This window comes from Melopsittacus undulatus, chromosome 5 (assembly GCF_012275295.1).
Source record: "Melopsittacus undulatus isolate bMelUnd1 chromosome 5, bMelUnd1.mat.Z, whole genome shotgun sequence".
NCBI lineage: Eukaryota > Metazoa > Chordata > Aves > Psittaciformes > Psittaculidae > Melopsittacus > Melopsittacus undulatus.
In genome coordinates this window covers 48,891,262-48,916,555 of record NC_047531.1, presented here as the reverse complement: position 1 = coordinate 48,916,555, position 25,294 = coordinate 48,891,262, and the positions used below count along the sequence as shown (strand labels likewise).

At 38.3% G+C, this 25,294-nt stretch overlaps 1 protein-coding gene across 2 annotated transcripts in view; it reads left to right on the top strand.

The window, feature by feature from the left end:
* RIC8B (RIC8 guanine nucleotide exchange factor B) overlaps positions 1-25,294 on the top strand; it is a 37,460-nt gene that overhangs the window by 6,140 nt on the left and 6,026 nt on the right. For both annotated transcript variants that reach the window (XM_005150422.4, XM_031050130.2), the window contains exons 3-9: positions 7,962-8,570; positions 11,064-11,158; positions 15,734-15,887; positions 16,219-16,314; positions 18,776-18,920; positions 19,069-19,213; positions 20,973-21,092. In XM_005150422.4, the coding sequence (XP_005150479.1) occupies positions 7,962-8,570; positions 11,064-11,158; positions 15,734-15,887; positions 16,219-16,314; positions 18,776-18,920; positions 19,069-19,213; positions 20,973-21,092 (1,364 nt within the window). The remainder of the gene's footprint in view (positions 1-7,961; positions 8,571-11,063; positions 11,159-15,733; positions 15,888-16,218; positions 16,315-18,775; positions 18,921-19,068; positions 19,214-20,972; positions 21,093-25,294) is intronic.

Below are 25,294 nucleotides of genomic sequence, written 5' to 3'. Positions count from 1 at the left end.
GCTTTTAACTCCTCTTTAATGCGCTACTGGTTCTGGCTTACTTGTTGGTGTAATCTAAATCTTTAAAGGCTGAAATCAGTTTTCTTGAACATAATTCAAGGCTTTCTTTAGTGGGAAGACAATCAGCAAAACAGTCTTTTCCCCCCATGCTGCTGTTTGAAAACTGGTGAAATAGATGATGGTAAATCATATGAAATGTTTTGTGGGCCTTTCTCTTCTAATTAAATTCATGATGTGGGGATATTCCTTAAGGCTGTGGACTGTACCATATTTGAACCTTGGAAGGATGTGAGCAGTAAAATATGCTGATGGAGCAAGATACCGTCATGCTCTAAATCTCAACAGAACCTCATTATGAGATAGTGCTGTTGACACTGTGACACTTCTGGGAGGTCTGAAGGTTCCTGCAGCCATAAAGGCACGGAGCTTTTCTCCTCCCAGTAACTTTATTCAAGCTTTTAAAGTCTGTTAGTGAGTGACCTATAAAAATACTAAGCTCAAGTGTTCTGACTTTACTGGAACCCCCTAAGGGAGTACCAATTGTTAAGGAAAGTTACTAAGTATCCTTCATTAATACTAAGCATTTGTTCTAATCCCCTTGGGTCCTGCCTGCTCTCATCCTGCATTTTTCAGGTTTTGGAGCTCATAAGGTTTCTGCCAAGCCATCTCTCCTTTTAACACCCTTCTTTCACCTGTGGGTTACAGAGGTTCTCCCTCTCCCAGTTCAGTGGAGAGGGCAAGGAGGGTTGCTGAGGGTGCAGCTATGCAGAATTTCACCGTTCTGTGACCTGAATCAAGGATTTATTCCACTGGTTCTGGCAACAGTTTCCGGTGTGTTCTGCTCGCCTTCTCTATGAAGTGCCATCTCACATGTTCAAACCTGTGACTTGGATCTGATGTGTCAGAGCTGGCCGGCTCCTGCCAAACATGTCAACCTCCTGCTGTCAGTATGGGCTCAGAAATGAAGTTTTCACATGAAGAAGGCTAAATCCTCAAAGAATACAAGTGTACACCTCCCATTTCTGCCCATATGCGTCCACAAAGACTAGGCAAAATTTGGACATGGCCTTTTCAGAGGAGGTTATCTAATTGTCAGCACAGTTCATTATAAATGTTATGTGGCTGTTGTCTTCCAAAGAAAATTAAAGCTTGAGCTAACTTTTGAAATATTCTTGGGCTTAATTTCTTTCTTGGAACCTAATAGCAGAATAAAACAATTATTTTGTTCTTTTGATGCTGCTCCTGTTAGCAGAAATGCTCTTATTTAGTACTTCCAAATTATATCTCTTTGCTCCTCTAATCGCTTATCTCTAACTTGCCAAAACCATAGTTTCTCTGGTTTTCTGCAACACTGGTTTGCATAGTCTCCTGAAAATACAAGAAATTAGGAAAATGCTTAATTTTACCTTATGTGAGATGGAGAGGGACTTGTGTTTTAAGAGGAACTTCTGAAACGTTGAGAGCTATAGAAACTTTAGAGTAGTAATAATTCATGTACAGTTTATTGTGGTTACTACTAACATTCCTTTCATCTACCTGAAAATTGGGTAGAATCTGCTATGAATCTTCATGTTTATAGTAAGGGAGAAGGTAAGTTTGAGGAATACATAACAAAACAGTTGATAAACAGCAGGAGACCTGTGTGACCTGTTGGGGAAATACAGTTCCTTGTGAACTTTCTGTTTGGCACTACACTTTGTTTCATTAACCGTTCTCACCACTGAACAGCAACTGATCTAGGCTGAATTAAATTAAGAACTACTTCACTTGAAGCCCTAGAGACAACTTAAATAAAACTGAAATTTGAAGCCATGAAAAGCATGGGTCAGAAGACAAAGTGAGCTAGAGAGACTTAAGCCACTGCAGATGAAGGAAAGCGTTACTTGATACCACTTATGATGTTCCTGTTCTCCTAAGTAAATGTTCTCTGGCATGTAATACTTGAAGAAGTCAAAGACATGGTGGCTTCTGGTTTATCCATGCTAAGAGTGAGCAAGCACTTACTGTTAGGTCTGTGACTTTTCTTTGCCAGCAATTAAAGAAGAGTGAAGAGGATTAATTTGATTCTTGTGGATGGTTCTTTAAAAAGCTTGATTTTTGCTTAAATTAAGCCTAATAAGTGCAATAAGAATTTGGTAAGTCTGACATATTGCTCTCCATGTGCTAATACACTGTTCTGTCAACATGTATGAATTTATGCCTTGAAGTGTACGAAGAAGTCTTAGGAATGTTGATCCTCAGAAATTAGTGAAGGTGATACAAAACCAAACACACTTCCAGTGTTCTTCTGTTGCAGCATTTCTGTTCTTGACGGGCTTTTCTGGCAATTTTGTTACTAATATGCTCTGTTAATGGGGAAAATGGAAAAATAGGAGCAACATCTATTTCTAAGTCAATATGACAACAGGTTGGGGTTTTTCCCCTTTGCTTTAGATTAAGCTTAATTGCTAAGAAGTGTACCTTTCCTGGTACTTACAGCATCTATGGCCTAAGTAAAAAATAAAGGTGCGGGGAAAAAGAGATAAAGTCTGCAGTCTCTTTCTGTAATGTTTAGCAGAACTTCTGTTGCTCACCTTTGAATTGCAGCTTCTCTAGCACTGAACAATCTGTGTTTAAAAATTAAATGCTATGTTTAATAAAGCAGAGGTGTTTGCTTGGATTTGAGAACTTGCAGCATGGAGACTGTATTCTCTTGTTCCTGCTCTAATCTGAAAGCCTGTATAAGAGAATGATTTGCCAAAGGGAAAAAAGCAAATAAAGGGAAATTGTCTCCTTTTCTCACCAGGACACTTATTACTCTGGTGTTGAGAAGCTACAGTAAATTCAGCTGGCATAACATAGCCAAAGTTTACTGGCCTTTGAATTGAGAAGAAGTTAATATAGGTCAAGCATGCTTTCTAAACATCTTCAAGCATAAAGAGAAGAGGTAGAAAAGGACCTTGTGTGCAGGCACCCCAGGGCCAAAGAGCAAGATCATGAAGTACCCTGTTTTTCACAAGCACCTAGTATCCCTAGCTGAGGTTGAGCCTGAAAAATATAAGCACCTGTTAATAAGCACTTGGAGTGCTTTCCTTTCCTCCTTGCTTCCTCTTTCTTCCCCTTCCAATCTAATTAGCCTGTACACAAAGATGGTGAAAGAAAAAGGAAGTAAAGAGGTGATACCTTTTTGCCCAAAGCCACACAATAGGTCTGTGGCTGAGCAAGGAAGAAAATGCAGGTCTCTTGTATCTCAGGATGTTGCGTTTTTTTTCTATAGAACTGTGTTGGTGCTTAGCATCAAGAGTTGATGCTATTAGGATAAAAGACTAAAATGGATTGGTATTTTACTTGTCAAGATGTCGTGGTTTAAACCAAGTCCACACACAGCTCGTTCACTCACTCCCCTCCTTGCTCCCCCGACTCCCAGAGAGTTAGGAAGGAGAATCCAAACAGTGAAGCCCCCACGGGTTGAGATAAGCACAGTTTAATAGCTAAGGCACAACACAAATCACTACTGCCATTAGTACTACAAATAATAATGATAAGGCCAATAACAAGTGAAGAGAATACAACACCTCACCAGCCACCGACCCATAACTCACCCCACCCTGCCTGACCGAGCACCGACCGATACTTCCTCCATCCCCCCAGAGCTCCACCCCTTCCGGGTCTCTCCCGGTTACATCCTGGGTATGACGTGCTATGGTATGGAATACCTCTTTGGCTAGCCTGGGTCAGGTGTCCTGTCTCTCCTTCCTCCCGGCCTCCCCTCCTCCCTGGCAGAGCATGAGCTCAGAAAAGGCCTTGAGCAAACCAAACACCAAGAGCAGTAACTCAAAACATACTTGCTATCAGCAACCGTTCTCAGCCCGAAAGTCAAAACACAGCAGTGCACCAGCTACCAAGAGGGAGAAAAAATGACTGCTACTGCTCAAACCAGGACACAAGACAAGATGACAAATGGGTGTTTTGGGGCTTCCTTTTTTTAACATGAAATAAAATTCAAAAGTACTTTATCATTACACTGCAGCATAGACAAAAGAAACAGCATAACAAAAGAAACTGGCTTAGCCTTACTGAAAGCAAGGAAGCTGAGAATTCTTGAATTTGAGAGAAGTGACTATTTTACGATTTTAAAAAGGCTAGAAACTGCCTTGATTCTGTGGACAAAGTACGTGAAAAGCACTTCTTGCTATAGCAGAACTGATGAAAGTCAAACTCTCTTCTGAATGTTGAAAGGAGAAAAAAAAGAAATGTTAAATTCATACAGTAATTTAGGGAATAGCAATAAGCCCCTGAAACTAGGACAGTCACCAGATGATATTTTGTGCTTTCATTTCCAACCAAATAAATAACATCTGTGCCTCTTAGTTTATGCTATGCTCATGGTCTATGGGGTGATAGAAAAAGTACCACCTAAAGAAAATGAAAAGGATAATAATGCTTTTGTGTCACATCCTTTCCTATTTCTCTCTGGGGATCACTTCCCTCACATCATCAAGGAGAAAGCAGAAAATGTGCTGTATAGCATTTGGTTTAAATTGTCTCCAAGGCAATTTCCTAATAGGATGAATTTTGTTCCCTTACTTCAAAACTTCCCATGGATAACTCTTCAGCTGTAGTCAGATGCTGTACTTTTTTCTAAGCCCTTATTGGCACTTGAGATCAGCCGGCAATGGTTCACTGTTAAGGATTTTGGCAGTATTGCAAGTGGTATATCATAACTGAATGCTGGTTCCTTTAAAATCCCTCTTGATGGCTGACCAGCATCTAAGTCCAGAGAACTTTTCCAGCAGTTCCTAAGTGATTTTCACTTATAGGAGTCTTAGATCTAAAAAAAGCGTATTTTGCTGTAATGGCTAGGAAGCTTAGTAACCTGTTCTTAAGTTTGTGATGTCTTACTTGTTAATCTAGGGTGCTAGTCTAGTAGAGTGAATAATTGATGCTTTAAAGAATAAATTCTAGCTTTGTTTATATTGGGAAATCTTTTACACAGCCAAGGCTTCAGGGACATACTCTATTTAGTCTCTATCTTTTGTACAGTTGTTCAGAGATAAGAATTCTCTGTTGCTGCATTTCACTAAGATTTGAAGCTATGAGATGATGTTTCTTATAGTCTTGAATTAAATTGCAAAGATAGTCTTCAAATGTGTAGAGGGAGGGTTAGGCTTCCACCTTCCATGGCAATTCAGTGGGGGTTTGGTGCCCCTTGGGATCTTCCCTGCAGGGCTTTTGAGATTGCAGTTACACTTCCATAGCAGCAGGTGGGTACAACTTATGGGATTTTGGGGGAAAATCAGTATGAATTTGGGAGGATTGTTCTCTTTGTAGTCAAATGAGTGTTCAGGTTTTAGCTGACTGAGATTAAAGGCCGAAGCACCAGATGCAAGATGTGTTTAGGCTCTGCTGCTAACAAAACCGAGTGGAAACTCCCTTTTAATTTCAGTGGGTATTGATCAGGTCAGATAATATATGAAGTGATCCTTGGTATTTAAAGTCCTAGAAGAAACCTTAAGCACTGTTAATGAAAAATCAGATACATTTCTGTGCTGCATTTATTTACTGATAAGGCAGGATGGCTGGCCCAGTGTGTCTGTGAAGTGTTTGTTCATCGTGTTGGTTTGGGGAAGGCTGGTAACTTGACTTCTTATGGTGTTAATATGGTACTGCTACACAGTTCTGAAGAGAGAGTCCAGCTGGTAAACCAGCAGTTGGACTTGGGTAAGTTACTGCAGACCACCTTGTGGCAGCTGATGTTAACAGGGAAGGCTGTAATTGCTATGTCCAGTAGAGATGTGCTTAAAATGTGCTTAACAGAATCACCTGGCCTTTTCCTGGAGTTCTGCGAAGTGTTCATTTAGTTCTGTGTTATTCCTCAAAACCAGACAGACCTCACAACTGTTGCTTCAGCTTGCAAAAGCCGAGGTAATTGTATGGAAAACTCTTTTAACAATAGAAACAAAATTCTCGTAAGGAGTTGAGCTGTGACCAGCTAATTTGACTATGGATCTAGACTGGGGATTTTTTTGTTTCCTAGCATCTCTTAAAAAATGCTTAAAAGATGTCACCTTCAGAAACATTCAGTGCAGGTCTAACATGCTGTGCTCAAGTCAGGGGGTTATACAGATCTGCAGGAGCAGCTTTAGGTTAATGTAGAAGAACACTGGAAACTCTGTACTTGAGTATCTTTTTCTGGGTACTTGTCCATGAAATTCCCACAGTCAGTGTCTGCATGCCTGTACAGGTGGTCGGATGTGATTTTTATACTGCTGCAGTGCCTGTAATATTGTGACAATGACTTCTCATGTTGCTTGTGTGATAATAAGAGGTGGAGCTCACTCCTTGTTTTCAGACTCTTCCTGGATTAATCTAGTCAGGGCTGTGGGGTTGCAGTTACAGTCTTGATCGTCTGGGTGGTGCTTTTGGGTGGGCTTCACCGCAGGACAAGCATACTGGAAATCATATTGTGAGTTCCTACTGTCTGACTTTGTTTACAGATTGTCTTTTAACATTGTTGAAGACTTGGGTTGTTTTCTCCCTTATTCTTCTGAAGTGTCTGTTCTAGATTTGCTTTAGACTTAATCTTTTGTTTTTATATTTTTGGCTTTAATCACAAGTGATCACAGTAACAAAACTTGCCTGGGTGTCCCAAATGGAACTTTTGTTTGGAACTTTGGGCTAGGGTGATGGACAGCTTTGCTCCTGGCCTTATTTTTGTGGGGGTGGTGAAAAGTGCAATTCCAGAGACCCTTCCCAAGGAACTATTTTTTTTTTTTTCGCTCTACTAGTATTCCTGTGGTTTGGGGTTTTTTATCACTTTCTTACTGACATACACTGCTTGAGACCACAATATGTGTTTCATGTCCTAAGTGGTTCTTCTGCACTAAGGCTGTTCAAATCAGTTGCAGCTCTGGCTTCTTTGGTAATTTATTTGTGTTGCTGGTCAAGACACAAAGCTTGGGGGTGAAAAAGGAGGAGGAACTGTGTCCTAAAAGGAGGAGCTGGAAAGTACAATGCAGTTTGTATTGCCATTTATCTGGGAATTTCTTTGTAACTATCCTTTTGGCTTTGGTACCCATGATAGTAGTGTTGTCCTGAGGTTAATGCATAAAAAAGCGTATTAAGTCTTCTCTCATCAAGCAATCTGTCCTGTCCTATCTTCCTTTTGATCATCTGATTTTCTGTTTCTGTCTTATAAAAGGCAATTCTATAATTCAGTGTTACTGTTCTGACCCACAGAGTGTTAGTGTTGTATTTTCCCATACTGCATTTATATGATTAATGTTTACCCTGCAGTCATGTTGCTATAGAGTATCAGTGAAGTATTTCGACTTTAGAAGCAGCAGTTCTGTTGATTTATTAAAACTGCTGCAGCCTGAGTCTTCCAATAAAACTGCATTATATTTCTATGTCAGAGACAACATTTCTGAGGATCTTACTTAAGGTAGGAGAAGTCCATAGATCAGGTTGACATGACAACAAATTATAGCTGTTACCAAACATGGAGTACTAATACTTGTATGTTGAGCAGCAGTTAGTTTGGTTTGGTTTCTTTTTTCCCCAGCCTTCTGACTGAAACAGCTTCAACATCATTTTGCAGGTACTGTAGGTGTGACTGTTCTACTTTGATGTATTTTTAATACCACCTGTTTCTCTCTAGCCTTATTCCTCTCGTACTCAGGTTTTTAGTCCCAGTCCTGAGAAAACTTCATAACTGGCAATGGTAGATGTCATCTGCCTTTTGGCTGAATGCTTTTGCCAGTTTGTTGATGTATTTAGATGATATCTGTGAGGAAGGCTTTTGATGATCTTTGGAGGTCTTGCAGTGGTTTATTTTTTGAAGAGTTAATATTGGATACCTAGTTTCTCAAGTCAGCTGAAAACTAAAAAGCTATATGGAAGCTTAGCAAAAGTAGTTTCCTATTGCCACTGATATCTTGATGCTAAAACTGTTCCCTTTTTGTTTGTCTGTGTTTGCATAGAAACTGTGTGAGGGAATTCTAAACATCCTTGAAAAAGACACAAAAACTTCATGTCAAGTTGCCTGCTTGGAGGCCCTCCGGATTCTCTCCAGGGACAAGAAGGTTTTAGTGCCTGTAACCACGAAGAGGAACATGCAGATCCTCATGAGGCTAGCAAAGCTGGACACTGCGGAAGATCCTTTGGAAAGAGTCTCTGAATTTCCTGTTATAGTAGAAGCTTTAAAATGCCTCTGTAACATAATTTTTAATAGTGCTGTTGCACAGAAGCTCAGTTTGGAACTGAATCTTGCAGCTATGCTCTGCAATCTTCTGGGAAAATGTAAGGACCAGCAGTTCGTTGATGACATTAAATGCTTTGATTTGCGTCTCCTCTTCCTCCTGTCACTTCTGCACACAGATATCAGATCACAGTTGCGTCAGGAACTACAAGGCGTACAAGTTTTGACTCAGGCTTTGGAAAGTTCCCTGAGTGTAAGATGGACAGAAGAATATAAAGCAGCAGAAGATCGTGACAGGCCTCCTCTGTCTTTGCAAGAGACAGATTGTGCCATTGAGGCACTAAAAGCTCTTTTTAATGTAACACTTGACAGTTGGAATGTCCACAGTGAGGTAAGGCTTAGCTGAAGTGTTCTTTAAAATGGTTTTGTTTAGCCTGCTGTTTGCTAATAATCAACTGGCTAGGAAAAACTATTTAATGTAAGTGTATCAATAACTGCATCTCTGGAGATTGTGGACTGTAGCAATGGAGTAATAATCAGAGCTGGGAAGTCTGTCTGGTTTTCTTCTGGGTATTTTTGGGCATGATGATAAACACATCAACTCTAATTTTTAACAAATAACTGAAGAAAGAGGAAAGAGCAGCACTGGTTTTAATACCTTTATCTCCCATCCTCCCAACACCAGCTTTGGACTGAAACTTGATCTTTTAAGATGAGGTCAAGTATGAGAACCAAATGCACTTTCATTGTTACATCTTATGAATAGGATTTATTTTGGGTTTTTTCATTGTAACATCAGATCTCCTTTTTTGTTCTTGAACAGATACGCTTCCTATGTGTTTCATCCCTAAATTTCTGAACAGAAATGGTAACATTTTTTATTGAATAACCCAAGTCTGTGCTACAGTAATAGAATTATATAGGGAATCTTTGTTTTTAGTTCCCATCATATTGTCTGTAAAACAGTGTTGTTTTCACTGGTCATTGTAAATATGCAGCATATAAAGCTAAGCAGAAGTTTACAGTGGTTAAAATCGACACAATTGTTCTCTTTACTGCATTGGACTAAACAGCAAATATGACATTAATCGTAACAATAAGGGATGTAAAACTTGAGAAAAGTCTAAAGCTTATTCTTTGCTTCAGTGCCTCAAGGATACCCTGAGTAAGAAATCTTGAAATTTAAGATGGGGGGAGGGTCAAAGAGTCTAAAACTGAATTTAAGGGAAACGTAAAGAAAATGATGGACTTTTCTCTTGTTTATATTCCTGACTTAGACTTTCATTAAAAATATCTTTATCAGAAAAAGTTCTTTGTAAAGGCAAGTGATTGTTTTGGAGGGAGAAACAAGTGGAGAAAAGTTACCCAAAGTCAAGTATGTAACACAGCTATCTGAATGTTTACTTGTCCAGAGTTTGGAAAGTATTGTCTTTGTGATTAAGTTATTCTGTGAGGAGGAATAATGTCAGGTGTTAAGTTGGAAAATCAAGCTTTTTTACGTGTGCACTTCATGAGGAATAAGCTCTTGAAATCTGGATCTTGAAGTTGGTGTAATCTTACAAAATACTGGGAATTCTGAGACATGAAAAGCCCAGTTTACTGCAGGAAGGTGGGTGGGAGGTGGCACAAAGTTGTGGCATTACCTGATGAGGTTTCATGTGGCCATTATCTGAATGAAGAGCCCATGCATGCAGCTGTCAGGAAATTTTCCTTTTGTTTTTAATGAGAGTTTAAAACATTCTGAGGTGAGAGAAGCTGATTTTGTGTTTTGAGACAAAGTTTATATAACGTCTCTACTAAAAGTTCCTAAAATCAAGGAACCTTTAGATTAAATCATGCTTTAGTAATGGTTAACCAGATACTTTAGGTGTCATTCTGCTTAGCAAGTATCCCTGTGGAAATGCTAGTGATCTATAAGAAGAGTAAACAGGATGTTAATTGAGCTGAAGATGCAGAATCTGAAGGGATTGCAAACAGTAGATGGGATGGAAAATAAAAAGAGAGCAGAGATGTTTGGTGTGTGGCTAAAAAACTAAACGGGGTCCATCCTAAGAAGAAGGGAACCACTTGAACCATCAGTATTTAATGACTGAAGATGGTTTCAAAGTAGCAGAACGAGACAAGAGCCGCAGGTGGTACAGTTGGCAAATTTGGGTGCTGATGTTACAAGAAGTGCATTGGGATGCTTTGTGCTAAGTCAAACACACCAGAACATATGGTGGATGCCAAAAAGAGCTAATGAAAAAGGACAAGGACAATGATAGACATAGTTAAATGATTACAATTACTGGTGTACTTTTTTGTGCTGACGTCTGGTTGCAATTGGAAGGGGAAATCACTTGGAGAGAGCAAAAGTAGGGCAAATAAGGGTGCTGAGAGTAGAGAAGTTAGTAATGAAATGGAGAAAAGGTATCAAGGGAACAGAAGCAAGTGAATTAGAAGAAGAAACACTGGGTGAGGGAATGAAACTGTTGGCAGCAAAAGGTCTAAATGAGGAGGCAAATGAAATGAAGAACATAAGTAATCTAAATGATGAAGAAGCGTCCATGTGTAAATGCAAGAAGAAAGATAGTATTGGTATGTTAGGAATAGTGGTATTGAATTGAGCAAATACTTCAATGGGGTTTTCTGGTAGGGGAAGCTTGTTTAACAGGAAAAAAGTCCCCAGCAGCTTTTATCAGGCCTAGTTAAAAAGCCAGCATATGACAGTTATGTTGCATTAAGCATTCAGAGAACTGTAAGGTACAGTCCTTTTATTGATAGGGGTGGATGTTACGATCTAATAGGTATTTTCCATCTTTAATTTTTATTATTCTAGTGACCTGAAAGTCCCACTTGCAATCTTCAAAATGAAAAAATATCTTCATAATTTATATTTATATAGAATGAATCTCATCAATTTCGTTACATGGCTGCCATCCTTCGACACTGCCTATTAACCATGGGCCCTACTGAAGACAAAACTGAAGAGTTGCACAGGTGGGTAGAATTGCAGAACCAGTCTGCTTTGAAAGGTTTTGTTTGGGGTTTTTTGATAGGCAAAAAAAGTGCTTTGTCTAGAATCTAAGCTGCAAAGTGGAGAAACAGTGAACTTAATTTTGAGTAAAATATTAATAATCTTTTTTGATGTAAACTGTTCACCTGAAATATTGTTTAAGCATGTCCACTATTTGAGAGGGAAAGTCACTGGCAAGATTTTTGGTTTTGATCACTAATAATGAAGCTGACCTTGTTGAAATCTTTTTGTGTGCATATGTAACTGAGAATGAAAATACACATGGAAGTTGTAGGGGTAGTACAAATTGAAGTGGAATGCAAGTCCTGTTAATTTGAACAGAAGCTGATGGAAAAAATGTATTTGGAGAATTTCTGTGTGGAATTTTTGCAGTTCTGATAGATTGGGATGGAAATAACAAGTTGGAATTTTATTTCCAATCTGTTTAGGCTTCTTTATTAAAAGTACAAATATCAGTTCCCTGCTAATAATATTTTTTTTTGCCAAAGATAAGGGACTCATCTTGCAGCTTAAGGTTTTTTTTCCTTAGTCCTGCACCCAACTGTTTGTTATGTATTTACAGCCAATAATGCAATCAAATTCAGAGTATTTTTAGTGAGGTGGTGGTTCTTTGTTCAGTGTTACTTATTTTTATCCACCTAGGTTAGGGCCTGACACTCTGGTAGCTTCAAACACTATTCCATGTTGTCTCCCTGCAATGAAAGGTAGTGTTGCCATTTTCTTCAGAGATGTCTGTATATCTAAGCGTGGGATCTTTTGAAGATCATCATCTGAACTGGCAGTCTCCAGGAGGAGGGATATAGCTTTTCACACCCAGCAATCTTGAAAGTGTTAAATGAACTTGATTAAAATCTTGGAAAGCTCTTAGAGATCAACAGTCTTAGTAGGTGAACACTAAAATCCTACATCAGAGCCCTTCGCAGTTGGTGCAGACTAGTTTGGAATAATTTAGGATACCGCTGCAGTAGTTGCCATGACTAAAGTTAGTGCTGTGTCCTAAAAGGCAGTCTGTTTTCTCTTTGCTGTTCCTTATGGTGGGTGTTTTGTGCTCTCATCCTTCTTTAAGGAAGGGACTGGTGGGTGCCCCACTACTGGGAAAACTGAAGAGACTTGGATAAATTCAGCAACTACAAGAAGACAGAGATTAGCCTTTAAACATTTAAGTTTGTACATAGTCAGCAAGACTGCCTGATATGCTGGTGAATTACTATACAGCTGATGCTCATCCTATGAAAACATCATCTGTTGTCTTGTCCAGGAATCTGACTAGTCTAATCACCCTGTAAAAATCAATTATCTCGTGCTGTTGCGAAAGAATGTATATTGTGCAGGTCTTCTTGGCTTTAGCTTTTGCAAACACTTGCAGATAAAACACAAAAAGGGCTTTACATACAGAATTAGGGAGCTTTAGGGAATATGTAGTACAGGTGTGATTTCTGTCCCCTTTTCAGTCAGAAGGGATGTTTTGTGTAGAGATGCTGCCCATGTGGACTTTACTGAGATGCCATGTCAAGGCAAAGATTCTCCATAATTCTAAGAGGGGGAAGCAGAAAAGAAATGAGAATGGTTATTATTGCCTGTGTCACTTGGGTTGTTTCCCCTTCTCCATCAGACTCAGTGTGGCACTACCTCAGTCTTTGCATCTGTTATACTGGGAAAACAACTTTCTCCCTCTGTTACCTATTAGCTACCCTTTGTAGCTAGTTTAGCTCAAGTTGATGGAAGAAAGAATGCAAGTATAGTATTGCTGCATGTAGTATTAGATCTTGATTTATATCAAACTCAGTGGTTTTTAACATGCTAGAAGAGCACTGGGCAGATTTTGACTTTTGTGATATGGATATTTCAGCCCATTTGCAGAGCCTGAATTTTGTCCATGAATGCTGCAAGATGCAATAAAAGCTGAATAATTTAACATGTTTTTCTGCCAAGACTGTTCATCACAAGGCTGCTCTGGAATACAAAAGATATAGTCAGAAGTAATGCCCTTGCAAATCCTCAGAGGGATCAGGAGCCTTGATCAAAGGGCCCCACTTCAGTCTCCTGATGTACTTGGTCAAGCAAAATTTTAATTCCTGATAGGAACTTCACTAGTGAATGAGTAAACTTGCGTTAGCAGTGTATAGCTAACATAGCATGGCTACAAAAATGAGGCTGTGTTGTCATTTGGGCTGTTTAGGATGCTGGACTCTGACCATGGCATCTGTATTGCTAGAGATGAGGTGTGAGTTGGAGAGTAGAGTGAGACTTATCCCTTTGAGTTCTACCTGGAGCCTATCAGTAAGGCAATTATGAAAATAATGTTAAAAAGAAAGTAAAATATAAGCAGTGTTGAATGCAGAATGAACTTTATGAAGCATCAGGGAGCATAAGTCTGTTTCTTAGAACTGCTGATCACTTGCACTTCTCTACATTTGTAAATCTGCACAATGTCAGATGCTTAAATGAAGGGGTCGGGCAGCCTGTTAAAGCACATTGTATGATGCTTATGCTCTGAATTGAATGCTTATGTTCTGAATGTGTAAATTGAGGATTTATTTGATGTGAGCATCAGGTGTTGGATACGCGCCCTAAGCTGTGGTGTGCTGATTGTCAGCGTGGCTCTATTTCTAATAAATGAGAAGTTACCTATAAAAATATCTTAACTAGTTTAGTAACTGGTATTGTTGTCATTATCATGGTTCTGTTGTGTCATTACTTAATGTTCGAATATGAACAGCTTAAAGCACCACATATTGAGAGTTAGTGCCATTTTTGCCCACTAACAAGGTTTTAATCAAGGCATTCAGCAGCTCTAAATAGGCCTTTGCTTCTGAATTTGCATATCAGGAGGGGGCTGGGAGCATGAGTGGGTGGATGTCATGTCCCAGTGATTAATGATCTCTAGGAAGCCGAAAAGGGGAGAGTAATATACGCAGTATTTCTACCCCCTGGAGTAGGAATGCAAACACTATTGTGCAGATCTGTGCATAGTCACTGACTTCCTGGTAGCTGGAGAATTTCATACACTCCTCTACCACAAATAAAACTGTCAGTGGAGTGACAAAGATCAGAAAGCCAGGCTTCATTTATTGAAAAGAATAGCTCAGACACAGTGATCCAGAAAATTAATTTTGTAGGTGTTCAGGAACTTGGTTGTTTAATAAGAAACTGGTAAAAAGAGAAGTTTTGGTGAAAGGCCTGAAGCCACCAAATATTTGTTGAATTTCAGTCTGGTTTGTTTCTGGCTATGCCTGAATTATTGGAGAGGAATAACTTCCATGATATAAAAGACATATCTTAAGCAGGAATTAGAAACAAAACAAAGAGAAACAAGCTTTCCAAAAAGTAGAAGTTGTCTGAATTTCAATTGCTAAAAGAGCAAAAGGGAGATGGCCCAATGTGGCACAGCCACCGAGTCTGCGTAGACCAAAACCGCACACTTGTTAGAAATCCTGCTATACTTGATTGCCATGGTTTGCTTTCTCTTTCACTAGTTCTTTGTTAGGATTATAGTAATAGCATAGAAACTTATGGCAGCTTCTAAGTAGGTATTATTTAAAGTGAAAAGTTTTCTCTATTCTTGGAATGCTTTGCCAGTCCCTGAAACTTCAGTACTTGTTTCATTGACAGCTTTGAGGTCTGCACATGTAAGGTTAAATAGTTCTGTAATATTTGTAAGTATATCCATTTTTAAGTTTAGTTGGGCATCAGCAAGTAAACAGTGACAGAGTTCTATTTTTTCCAGCATTTGTGTAATTCAGCCCCATATTCAGGAACAGTACAAATACAACTCTGTATGAGAACAGATAGATAAACTCAGGGGATGTGTATGCATCATACAAGAGACCCTTGCAAAGTAAGTTCCTTCTTACTTCACTAAAGATGAGGGAGAGACCCTGTGGTCTAATTTAAATCACTTAATGGATATTTGGGAAATGCACTTCTTTGTGCTTTGTAGAATGCAGAGACTGTCAGTTACTGAAAGTAGTGCTCAGGAAATAAACCTGCATCTTTTTTTAGTGTGTTAAAAGTCTGTATTTCAAGTGCACTACAGGCCAAGTAAAAGTGAAAATATTTTGGGGGACCGGAGAGATTGCCACCATGATCCACTGTTACAAGAGGATGAAATGTTTTCCGTGGTGTACTTGGTCTCATTAATGATCATAACACAGATGCCTTGTAAAATGTAACAAGTTTCAAGGAGGAAAAAGCTCTGAGGGCTGCAAATCAGTGTGAGGGTTCCCCCTGCTGTCCTGCAAGACCAGCTGCTGTAGTGCTGTAATGCTGTGCCTTATCTGTCGGATATAGGATACTGTGGGGTTTGGAAGTAATAATGCAGTGCTGCAATACAGCTTTTGGAGCTTTTGTCTTTCTTTTTGCTTGTTAGTTCTAAGATAATGCATTCTGCCATCCTTTAAACCCAGGGAGTAGAAAATAAAGCATTGTTTGAGTTGCAGGGCCTCTTTTTGGTTGCAGTTGTACAGCTTATGGTGAGTTGTACTCTGGTTTTAATTCTTTTTTCCAAATGAATAATTATTTTATTAAATCTGTTTCAGCAATGCAATCAACCTCTTAAGCAATGTTCCCGTTTCTTGCTTGGATGTCCTTATTAAACCATCATCCCAAGAGGAAACAGATATAAAATACAATGGTATGAATATGGGAGCAATCCAGATTTTACTGGATTTCATGGAGAAGAGAATAGACAAGGTATGGGCTGCAAAGATTCTACACAATCAGGGCCTCTTTCATTAAAACAAAAAGTGCACACATGTAAAGCTTCTTACAAACCTTTCAGACAGTATTTAGCACAGATATGGATGTCCTGCTTCTAGATTGTGAAACACCTTGAAATTGAGAGCAAATTCCTATGACTATCTGAAGCATATTTCTGTATTAGGATGGACTTCTGGCTCTTTGGTGATAACTATGTAAAGTTCATGTTTTGGCTGTCATATAGGACTTTATTGAAGGGTTCATAGGATTTGAAAAGGAAAACTTGCTTTTAGAAATATTTTATCTGTATTTGGTTTTATTTTAGGGAAGCAGCTATAGGGAAGGTCTTACTCCAGTTCTCAGTTTATTAACTGAATGCTGCCGAACTCATAGGAATATCAGGAAGTTTATCAAAGCTCAGGTAAGTAAAATATTCATCAAAATTTGAATATTGTGATAAACTTTCTGAGGTTTGTACATCAGTGCACGACACTGACACTTTAAGAGTACAAATGGTTTCGTATTAAGTACCCCCCAAAGTTCTCTGCAGTAGTTTCTTCTCTTAGGTCTCTGACAGCTGTCAGCTGTAGAAATAGTTTTTCAGTCATGTAAATTAGTAGATATTACAGTCTAAGTTCCATGATACATTTTTTAGAGCTGTTCAATAACAACATTAGGGGTATTCTAAAGCTGTGATCACCTGACACAGGGGCAAAAAACTCAGTGAGGTCTGTCCCCTTACATCCAGCATATATATAAAAACAAAATCAGTGCATTTAATAAAACTTTGCAAAGCTGCGTGGTAGCCAGTGAAGCTACAGGTGTTTTGATTGGTTCAGCTTGAGCTTTAGTTTGATCTCAGCAGGCATGAGTCATTGGAATTGAAGCTTGTGTACCAGTGTGTGTCAGCTGTTCTGTCAGATTAAAACTGTCCCTGAACAGTAGCACACTTCATCACTTCGTCTTTTATGAGAGCTGTTTAGTACAGTACAGACCGTGGGTAGGCTTTTTATAGAAAAAAAAAGATGTCTTTGCCACGGTTAAAAATCCAAAGGATCTCTGTGGCTTGGTGGCTGGGTATGGTGTTTTCTGTTTGTTTTGCTGTTTTTCCTGAAGTCAAACAGAGAGAAGTTAAAAGATGAGCAGGGAAAAGACAGCTGAAAACAGAGAAATGTTCTTTTTCCTAAGCAGAGGTGATTTTTGGTTGCATCGTAGATTAAAGCTGTGCCTGAATTCAGAAATGGAGTTTATAATGGGAAACAACATGTATTTTCTGATTCTTTCATCTGTACCAGAAAAGTGGTTTTGAGGAATTTAAGAAACTTGTTCTGGCTGTTTATTGTTTCTGTTTGCAGCAGTTCTTTCCTAGGATGCTCTTCTGATCTGTTAAATAAAATAAATAAGTAAATTGCAGAACCAAATATTCAGAAGTTAGGAAATGAAGTTGTCTGCATGTTTTTATGACATCTTGGCATCAAGATGTCAGGATATAACTGCATGCTGTTTCCTAGCACAGACTGCTGCCTCATATAGTGCACAGAATGGATGGATACTGCTAACTGCATGACTGGATGTTTGATATTTTGAATTACCCTCATTGTTAAGTGTTGGCCTTAGGCTTTATTTATTGTGCACTATTCAAATTCTGATCTGAAGACAGAATGATTAATTTCCTCATGGACTGTTCTATGACACTCATCACTGCATTAGTATTAGAGTACTCTGAAAACATTAATTCATTCTTACAGCACTCTGTGAAATAGCAGTCATGGTACTATCCCCATTGGGGAAAGTAAGCAGGGACAAAGTAAAATGGTTTTGCTAATTGTTTGATACTTAGTTTGAAAAAGATGGGGTCTGTTTTTTTCAAACTATTCAATAGTGTAGCATTCATTTGTTTAAGTATGGGTTCCCAGGGAGGCTGATTTCAGTAGTAATTGTGCAGTAATTTTGCACAGAACATGACATTTTACATTGGACACCCAGAAAAGAAAGGACCTGCAATTTCTTATGACAGTTAGTGACATCTTTGATTTCATTCCCTAGTAAAATACTGAAATAAAACTATAGGAGTCTTAAGATCATTAGATCTTTCATGTTACAGCTCAGGTTGGTTTGAAAATCATATCATATCCTCTGAATGTGAAAAAACTATACAGGTTTTGAGTCTGAAGGAATATGCACAAGAAGGCAGAAGTTAGGTAGGTTGCAAAACCAGCCATATTTCAAGCACCTTTCTTCATGGTTGAAGTTAATGGTATTAATGACATTTGTTGAGAAAATAGTGTGTTTGAGGAAATGTTAAGAATGTTTTCTCCAAAATTGTTCTGAAATTTAGCTTGAGCTTTTCAAAGAGTGTTGTCTGGGAGAAGAATGTATTTCCTCTATACATGTTGAGGCAATTTTTGAAATTCATGGTAGTAGAACTTGCAGTGTGACTTCTCTCCCAGCTTTTTCATCATAAGTATATTAATTGTTCTGTAAAAATTACTCATCATGTTAACATTGTAAGTTTCCTTAAGCTGGTATTTTTAATGCTAATGCCAGATATCTGAGCAAAACAAAGAAACAAAGAACATTAGGTCACTGATGCCTTTTGGCCAACTATTTGGGAGTAGTCACTGTGCTCTTAAACTCCTAATAGTTGTCTTTCTTTTAAAAGTTTATGTTTGGAACTGAGTACTCTTCTGCTCAGGATGGCAGACCAGAAATCCTGAATATGTTAAAAATATATGCGCATGAAGCATAGTTGGGTTGATGTTATTCCTTCTTTTGAAGGAGTGGAGCTTACAGTGTTTTCTTGTTCTGTTGACTGTCTCTGCGAGGATTGCTTAGGTATTGCCATGCATTCTATGCTGGTTTTCCCTTTTTTGTACTGCTAGGTATTACCTCCATTAAGAGATGTGTCAAATCGTCCGGAAGTTGGCACAACAGTGAGGAACAAGCTTGTGCGTCTTATGACACATGTTGACCTTGGAGTAAAGCAGATTGCAGCAGAATTTCTTTTCGTTCTTTGTAAAGAGAGAGGTAAAACTTTTTCTTCTCTCTTTTATATCAGGTCTGCTTGTAATCAGTGTGTTTGCCTCTTGCTATAACGCTCAATTATTGTAACGTTACACTGGTTTGGTTTTGTAGCTGATTGTAGCTGAATGGTTTTCTGTTTCACCCTTTGCAGTTGACAGCTTGTTAAAATATACAGGCTATGGTAATGCGGCGGGATTGCTGGCAGCAAGGGGCCTGTTAGCAGGAGGAAGAGGAGATCACTGGTACTCAGATGATGAAGATACAGATACAGAAGAATACAAATCTGCAAAGCCAAAGTATAGTATTGTTTTCAATTCTGCATATCCTGTTGCAGTTTAGATGTTTTGACATACTTTTATTGTTTCAGCTTTTCCAGAGAGGCCAGTTTCGGCATTGCACGTTCTTGTATTAACTACTTCTTCTTGTTGACTTCATGGTCTAATTATTGAGAAATTAGCCTCTGATAGTGACCATATCTCATATATCTAGATGGGGCAGGGCTGGGGAGAGTTACCATGAGAATGATTTAACTTCAGTCTGAAAATCTATTTAGTATTCAAGGCTGAAAAGAGATTTTTGACCAAACAGTAGGAAAAAAACCTGTAGTAACCAACTTAGCAAGGGTGGCTTTTGCCCCAGTTTTTCCAGGAACTCACATGAAATTGCCACACTACTATTGTTTGTGGGGTGTATCTCTATAACAGGAAGTAAAGGTGTCAAGAGTGGCTCTGGGTTTTAAGCAGGACTTTGTAAAAAGGAAACAAACCAGGAGGTCTAGTTTCAGCTGCTTGGATTGCCTGGTAGTAAAATTCTCTGAAGGATCGAGTGGGTCCATTGAAGTCATACATCAGGAATCCAGTATATGTGTTTGAAGGATTCAGTGATCAGATAGAAGCTCTGTCTGCTGATTTTTATTGCTTGTATTTGATTTGGTGTTAGAGGTTTCAGTTTGTCGTGTTACATCTGTGGTTTTAATTAGGGTCTGAAATTGTCAGTAGTGGGCATCTGAAGCATGTTCTTTTTCTGCTTTGCTCAGTTTTCACTGAATTACACAGACATGGTTAGGTGTATGACAGGGGGTTGTAGTTTACTGGAAGATTCTTATTAACATGAACAATAGACAGGGTTAAATGTATAAGAAGTTACAGGAATTATATTGCTTCTATACTAAGAAAGGAACTCTAAAACATGAGGTTTCTTTTTATTTCTGAACTTCAGGGTTATTTTTTTCCCCCACTCTTTTGTCTCTGATCTTCTTTCAAAAGCCTAACGTTCAGTTACATGCATCTATTTAGTATATAGTATCTATTTATTTAAAATCTGACAATTAAATGAAACATTCAAGACTACTGTCAGTTGACTTATGCATCTGATTTGCTGTACTGCTCTTAAATATTTGTGGTTTAACTGCTTGAAAAGAGAATTTGCCCTTAAAGTATTCTTTAAAACTATTTCTCTGCTTTTTGCTACCATTTCTATATAGCCATTCACTTGCTTTAACAGTGGAAATAAAACTGGCATTGTAAATTCTCAAAGTAAAGTAACCTTAATTCAATTTGAGCAAAAACCAGCATGGGAGGGCAGTTGTCAACTAATTCAACAAATCTTCATGGGTAAGAGAATGCAAATGGAACCCGTCTGTATTTTTAAAGTTAAGCTTATACACAGTTAGTTTCAAAGATGTATCTGTCACTGTTCCCCATCTGTGTCATTATTACTAATGACATTGTCATTATTTCCCATTTTTATTCCCCTGCTTTCAAACTGCTTGTGTATGGGTTATAAATATAACAAGTACTAGTGGACTACATATTTCTGAGTAACTAACAAGAAATTAATACTGTGAATCAACAGGAAGTTAATATTATGATTAATGAGAAAAGGCTACAAAAAGGTATAAATATGAAGGCTGGCTCTTTAGTAAAAGCTTTGATGTGCAGTTCAGATAATTTTAGTCTTGGTTATTTCTGTTGGTGTGTTCGTCTTTCCACCTATAAAGAAGATAGAAAATTGACATATTTAGAAATGTAAACTCTCTTGTTTTTCCACCTCCAGCATTAACCTTATCACTGGTCATCTAGAAGAACCAATGCCCAATCCAATGGATGAAATGACAGAAGAACAAAAAGAATATGAAGCCATGAAGCTTGTCAACATGTTTGACAAACTTTCCAGGTATTGCATTATAACTGCTTTTGGGGGCAGCAGCTTGTATCCTTGCTCTTTTCTGAGGTCTAGTCCTTCAAACTGGTGCTATAATCAACTTCTTTGCAGGATTAGGACCCCTTTAACTGCAGAGAAAAATCTTTAGCACTTCAAAGAAAAGAGTAATGTGTAACAGGACTTCAGAGGAAACCTGGAGAGGATTGGACAGAATCAGGAAAATCTGGTGGTGAGGGGACCTGCCTCCTAAATGGATAGGCTGGTAAATGAAAAGAATTTCTCCTTTTAAAGTGTGGGACACAGTCCAAGCCCAAGGCAAGTGTACTCATTTTCCTCAAGTCAATGAGCAGCATCTCTTGGTAACTACTTATGTCTGCTGCTTATATGAAGAACAAATACGGTGTGAAAATACTTCTCATCAGAAGCAATAAGTTATATAATAGAGCAATTAAAAGGGAATTTACAGTTAAGAATTATGGTGGCTTTATTAGAGCAGAGTAAGTGTGGGCTGGATTGCAAATGAGCCTTTATAATTTGTTTTAAATAACTGAGATAATTCCATAAAAGATGGTACTTAATGCGGCATAAAGGTGTACATTATTGATACAGGAAGTTGATTTTTACTTTATAGCTTTCTTTATACAAAAAGGGAACAGTCCTGTGCTATTAACTATAGCTTTTCTTTTTCCTCTTTGACTCAGTATGCCGAGAATTTCCTGTTTTTTCTTCCCCCATACATTCTTCCCCCATTTGAGCAATTGCTTGTAGTTTGATTTCTGTGTAAGCAAAGTTTTACATTCTTAAGGAACACTTAATGTAATACTAATTTACCAGTGAATTGAGCTGTAGGAATTTAGGTAAATATATTAGAGGATCGTTCTTCAAATATGGGAAAACTCAGCAGGTAGAAATGTGTTTGTGTTTATGAGAGTCTGCAGATAATCAAACAAAATCTGTTGAGAGAAATTAGCAAGCCAAATATTTTTACATCTCTGTTAAAGATTAGGAATAGAGCAAAAGATGGGAGAATCTGAATTTTATAATAGTTGACAAAGACTGAATTATAAGCAGGAGTGAAAGCAGGGAAGGATCTTGGAACAACTGACCTGAGACTGTCAGTGAAGTAATTGGATACTTTTTCCACATTATTTGCATGGAAAACAAGTGTAGTATGTTACAGTCTTTTTAATAAAGAGAAGAAAATGCAGTGCACATGCAGTCTTCATTGAACTGCTGTGTAAAACGGGATGATTGCTATGTAAGCTAGAGAATTAAGATGCTGAGCATTAGGGGTACCGCAATAAAATGACTAAATGGTCTAAAACTTTCTCAAAAGGAAGATTGAGACCAGAGATAAACTAAGACTGAAGACAAGTCTCTTGCTATCACTATAGCAGTTACACAAAAGTCCAAATGGCCTTACTGTAGCATAAGAGCCTTTTCAGTTTGGAGGATTGGAGGCACCTGCTGTGTTGCCTGCTTCAAACTGACAATAACTAAGCAGCTGGTGCCCTGTGTCACTACTTACCCTCTGGGCCAGTAGCTTTACTTTCACCTTGGGCTTTCTGTGTCAGTTACATCCACCTGCAGTTTTGTCTATAGCATTTAGGCTGGAAACTCTTCAGGACTGGGACTCTCTTTGTTGCAAGGGTTTTTGTTTGGTTGGTTTTTGGTATAGTGATTACTGTGGGACAGTGCTGTTGATGTGACCCCTTTTTAGGTGCTGTGATAACATGAATAAAATCACTTGACTGTTCTTCCCACCCTTTTTGTTTACTGAAAATTGGGGGGTGAGGGGAAATGCTGGCAGGAAGGAAAAAGAAAAGAAGACTGTCTTGGGAGGCTGTGGGGTGTTTTTAATGAATGTAATTGAGTGCAATTGTAGGGTTTGCAGATGTTAAATGAAATGGGAAACTGCCAGTCCTGTATGCAAGAAGAAAGAGTTGTAACATGCTGATAGTAGTGGGAGTTCCTCCATGCTTTTTGAATTGAATACTTCTGCCTCCAGCTTGAGCACTTTGGTGCTCGGAGTTTTCGGATACTTAAATCTACCAATGGAATGCACTTTTTCCCTTGGTTTGCAACCTACAAATTTAAACCAGAGCTTAATTCTGGGGTTTGAATCTTGCTTTGAGGCAGACTGTTGGTGGCAGGTTTCCTACTTCTGCTGGTCTTTGTTGTCATCAAAGGAGGGGACATATACCATGAACTGAGCAGTTTCAGTTTGGTGCAGTGCTTTGCTTATAAAAGAGGAGAAGTTGGACACGGAACAAACAGCTCCTTCTTTTAATCTTGAATGAGTTTACGTATCTGTGTAACTTGAACAAGAGCTTATGGTGACCTTGGATGATGTACAGCAAAACTGGCTTGCTTAACACACTTGTATTGTCCTGGTAATAGAAGCCAAGCTTTGAAGAGCTAGCATGCTTTTTTTACTGGAGAAAGGTATGAAACAAAATGAAGCTGAAGGTCTGAAGAACTTGCTTTCCTTCCTGACTGATGAGGATTATCAGGCCAGTCTGTCACTGGGGTGTTCTGGATTCAGCTTTGACTGGCTTTGTATTGGTTTTGAAATGTTATCCGATGACGGATTGAAGTCACAAAGCAAATTTACAAAACGCTACAACTTCACTGTAAAGTCATAGCCTGCATTAATGGCTGCTGTTTACACTGTGCTCTTTGTTTAGGTTTATTGAAACTCTTAAGTAGTAAAGTGGTATTTTTAACCTTGTTCCATAAGATGCCAGTGGGTTTTTATTTTCAGCACTGGCACTGAAGAATTGAAACTGGTTTGAGATGATATAAAACTAATGCATGCATTTGGGTATTTCAGGTCTTAGTTCCAAATTGTTTCTATTCTGTTAGGTTGTTGGTATTAGGCCTGTTCATGGGGTCATTGACAATTGACAAGGCTAAATTAAAATTAATCACCCAATTTTGTTTTATCAAAATGTATGGAAGTAAGATGAATATTGGTTGTGAACCAAATGTATTAGCATAGATTTGGGTTCTATGAAAGCTTTTATAGAAAGTAATATTTTACTCAAATTTGGCTAGATGAGATTACTTTTTAAAATCATTATAAGTGTAAACGAAGATGAAAAATCTTGATATTGCAGCTCTTGGAGATGTAAATGTTACTTAGGTAGTTTGATGGGTGCCTGAACTTGGCCCTGAAGTAGCTGTATGGGCTTTGTCTGGAGTAAGGGCCAATACGATCTTGTTGATTCATTGAGAATTGTTTGGTGACTGTAACTTGGTGTCCTCTGTATGTGATGCACATCTTTCAGCTTTGAAAAACTCCTCAAATCTGCAAAAAGATTTAACTGAACCTTTCATTTTTGAAAAATATCAAGGTAGCCACCTTAAATCAGTGTGGTACAGTATTCTGTCTGCTGATATAATGGAATATTTGAGACACTCCGTGTTAATTAAAATGTCTGGAAACACTGCTAGCAGTTTTTTCTATTATAAATGGTAGGTAGAATTGTATATTAATTGACTAATTTAAAATGTCAGGATGCTTTTTCCAAGCCAACCTTGTATTAATAGCAAGAATCCTTTTGCTGATGAAATGGTCTCCAATTATCATGGCTCGGGTTTTGTTGTACATTGAACAGAAGTCAACAAAACAAGTATGTAAGAGAACCTGTCTAAATAAGCAACCATACTCATTAAAAACACAAAATTAATCATAGGATCAATGAAGAAGGCAATGTTACATAGGGTTTTTTTTTCTTCCCCTTTTTAGCCATAGAACAAAATAATGTTACATGAAAGGATCGGAACTATTATGTAGTACTCAATTATAAAGAGGTGAATAGGTCCCTAACATGCCATTTTATCAAAGGAGCAGACTGGTGTTTACATGATGACTGTTTGATTACTGACACTGTCATTAATTCTGTGTGTCAATGCTGCCCTATAGCACATAAAGCAGACAAGAAAGAGTTACCCTTCAAAACAAGGGAATGATTTTTGAGTTGTTAAGCTAAATGGCAAGCAGGAAGCTAGAACTTGTATAGATACATTTGAAGGGACTCTTGGGAGATCTGGAAGTGGAAGAAGAGAATGCATTTTACCAACTGTTTAATTATGGTGTGTTTCTAAGTACACTTGAATAGAATGCTTTGTTTGCATTAGAAAAATGAATGTTGCAAGAAGGTGTATTTGACTATATGAGAGGTCACATATGGATGTTCAAATATTTCAAA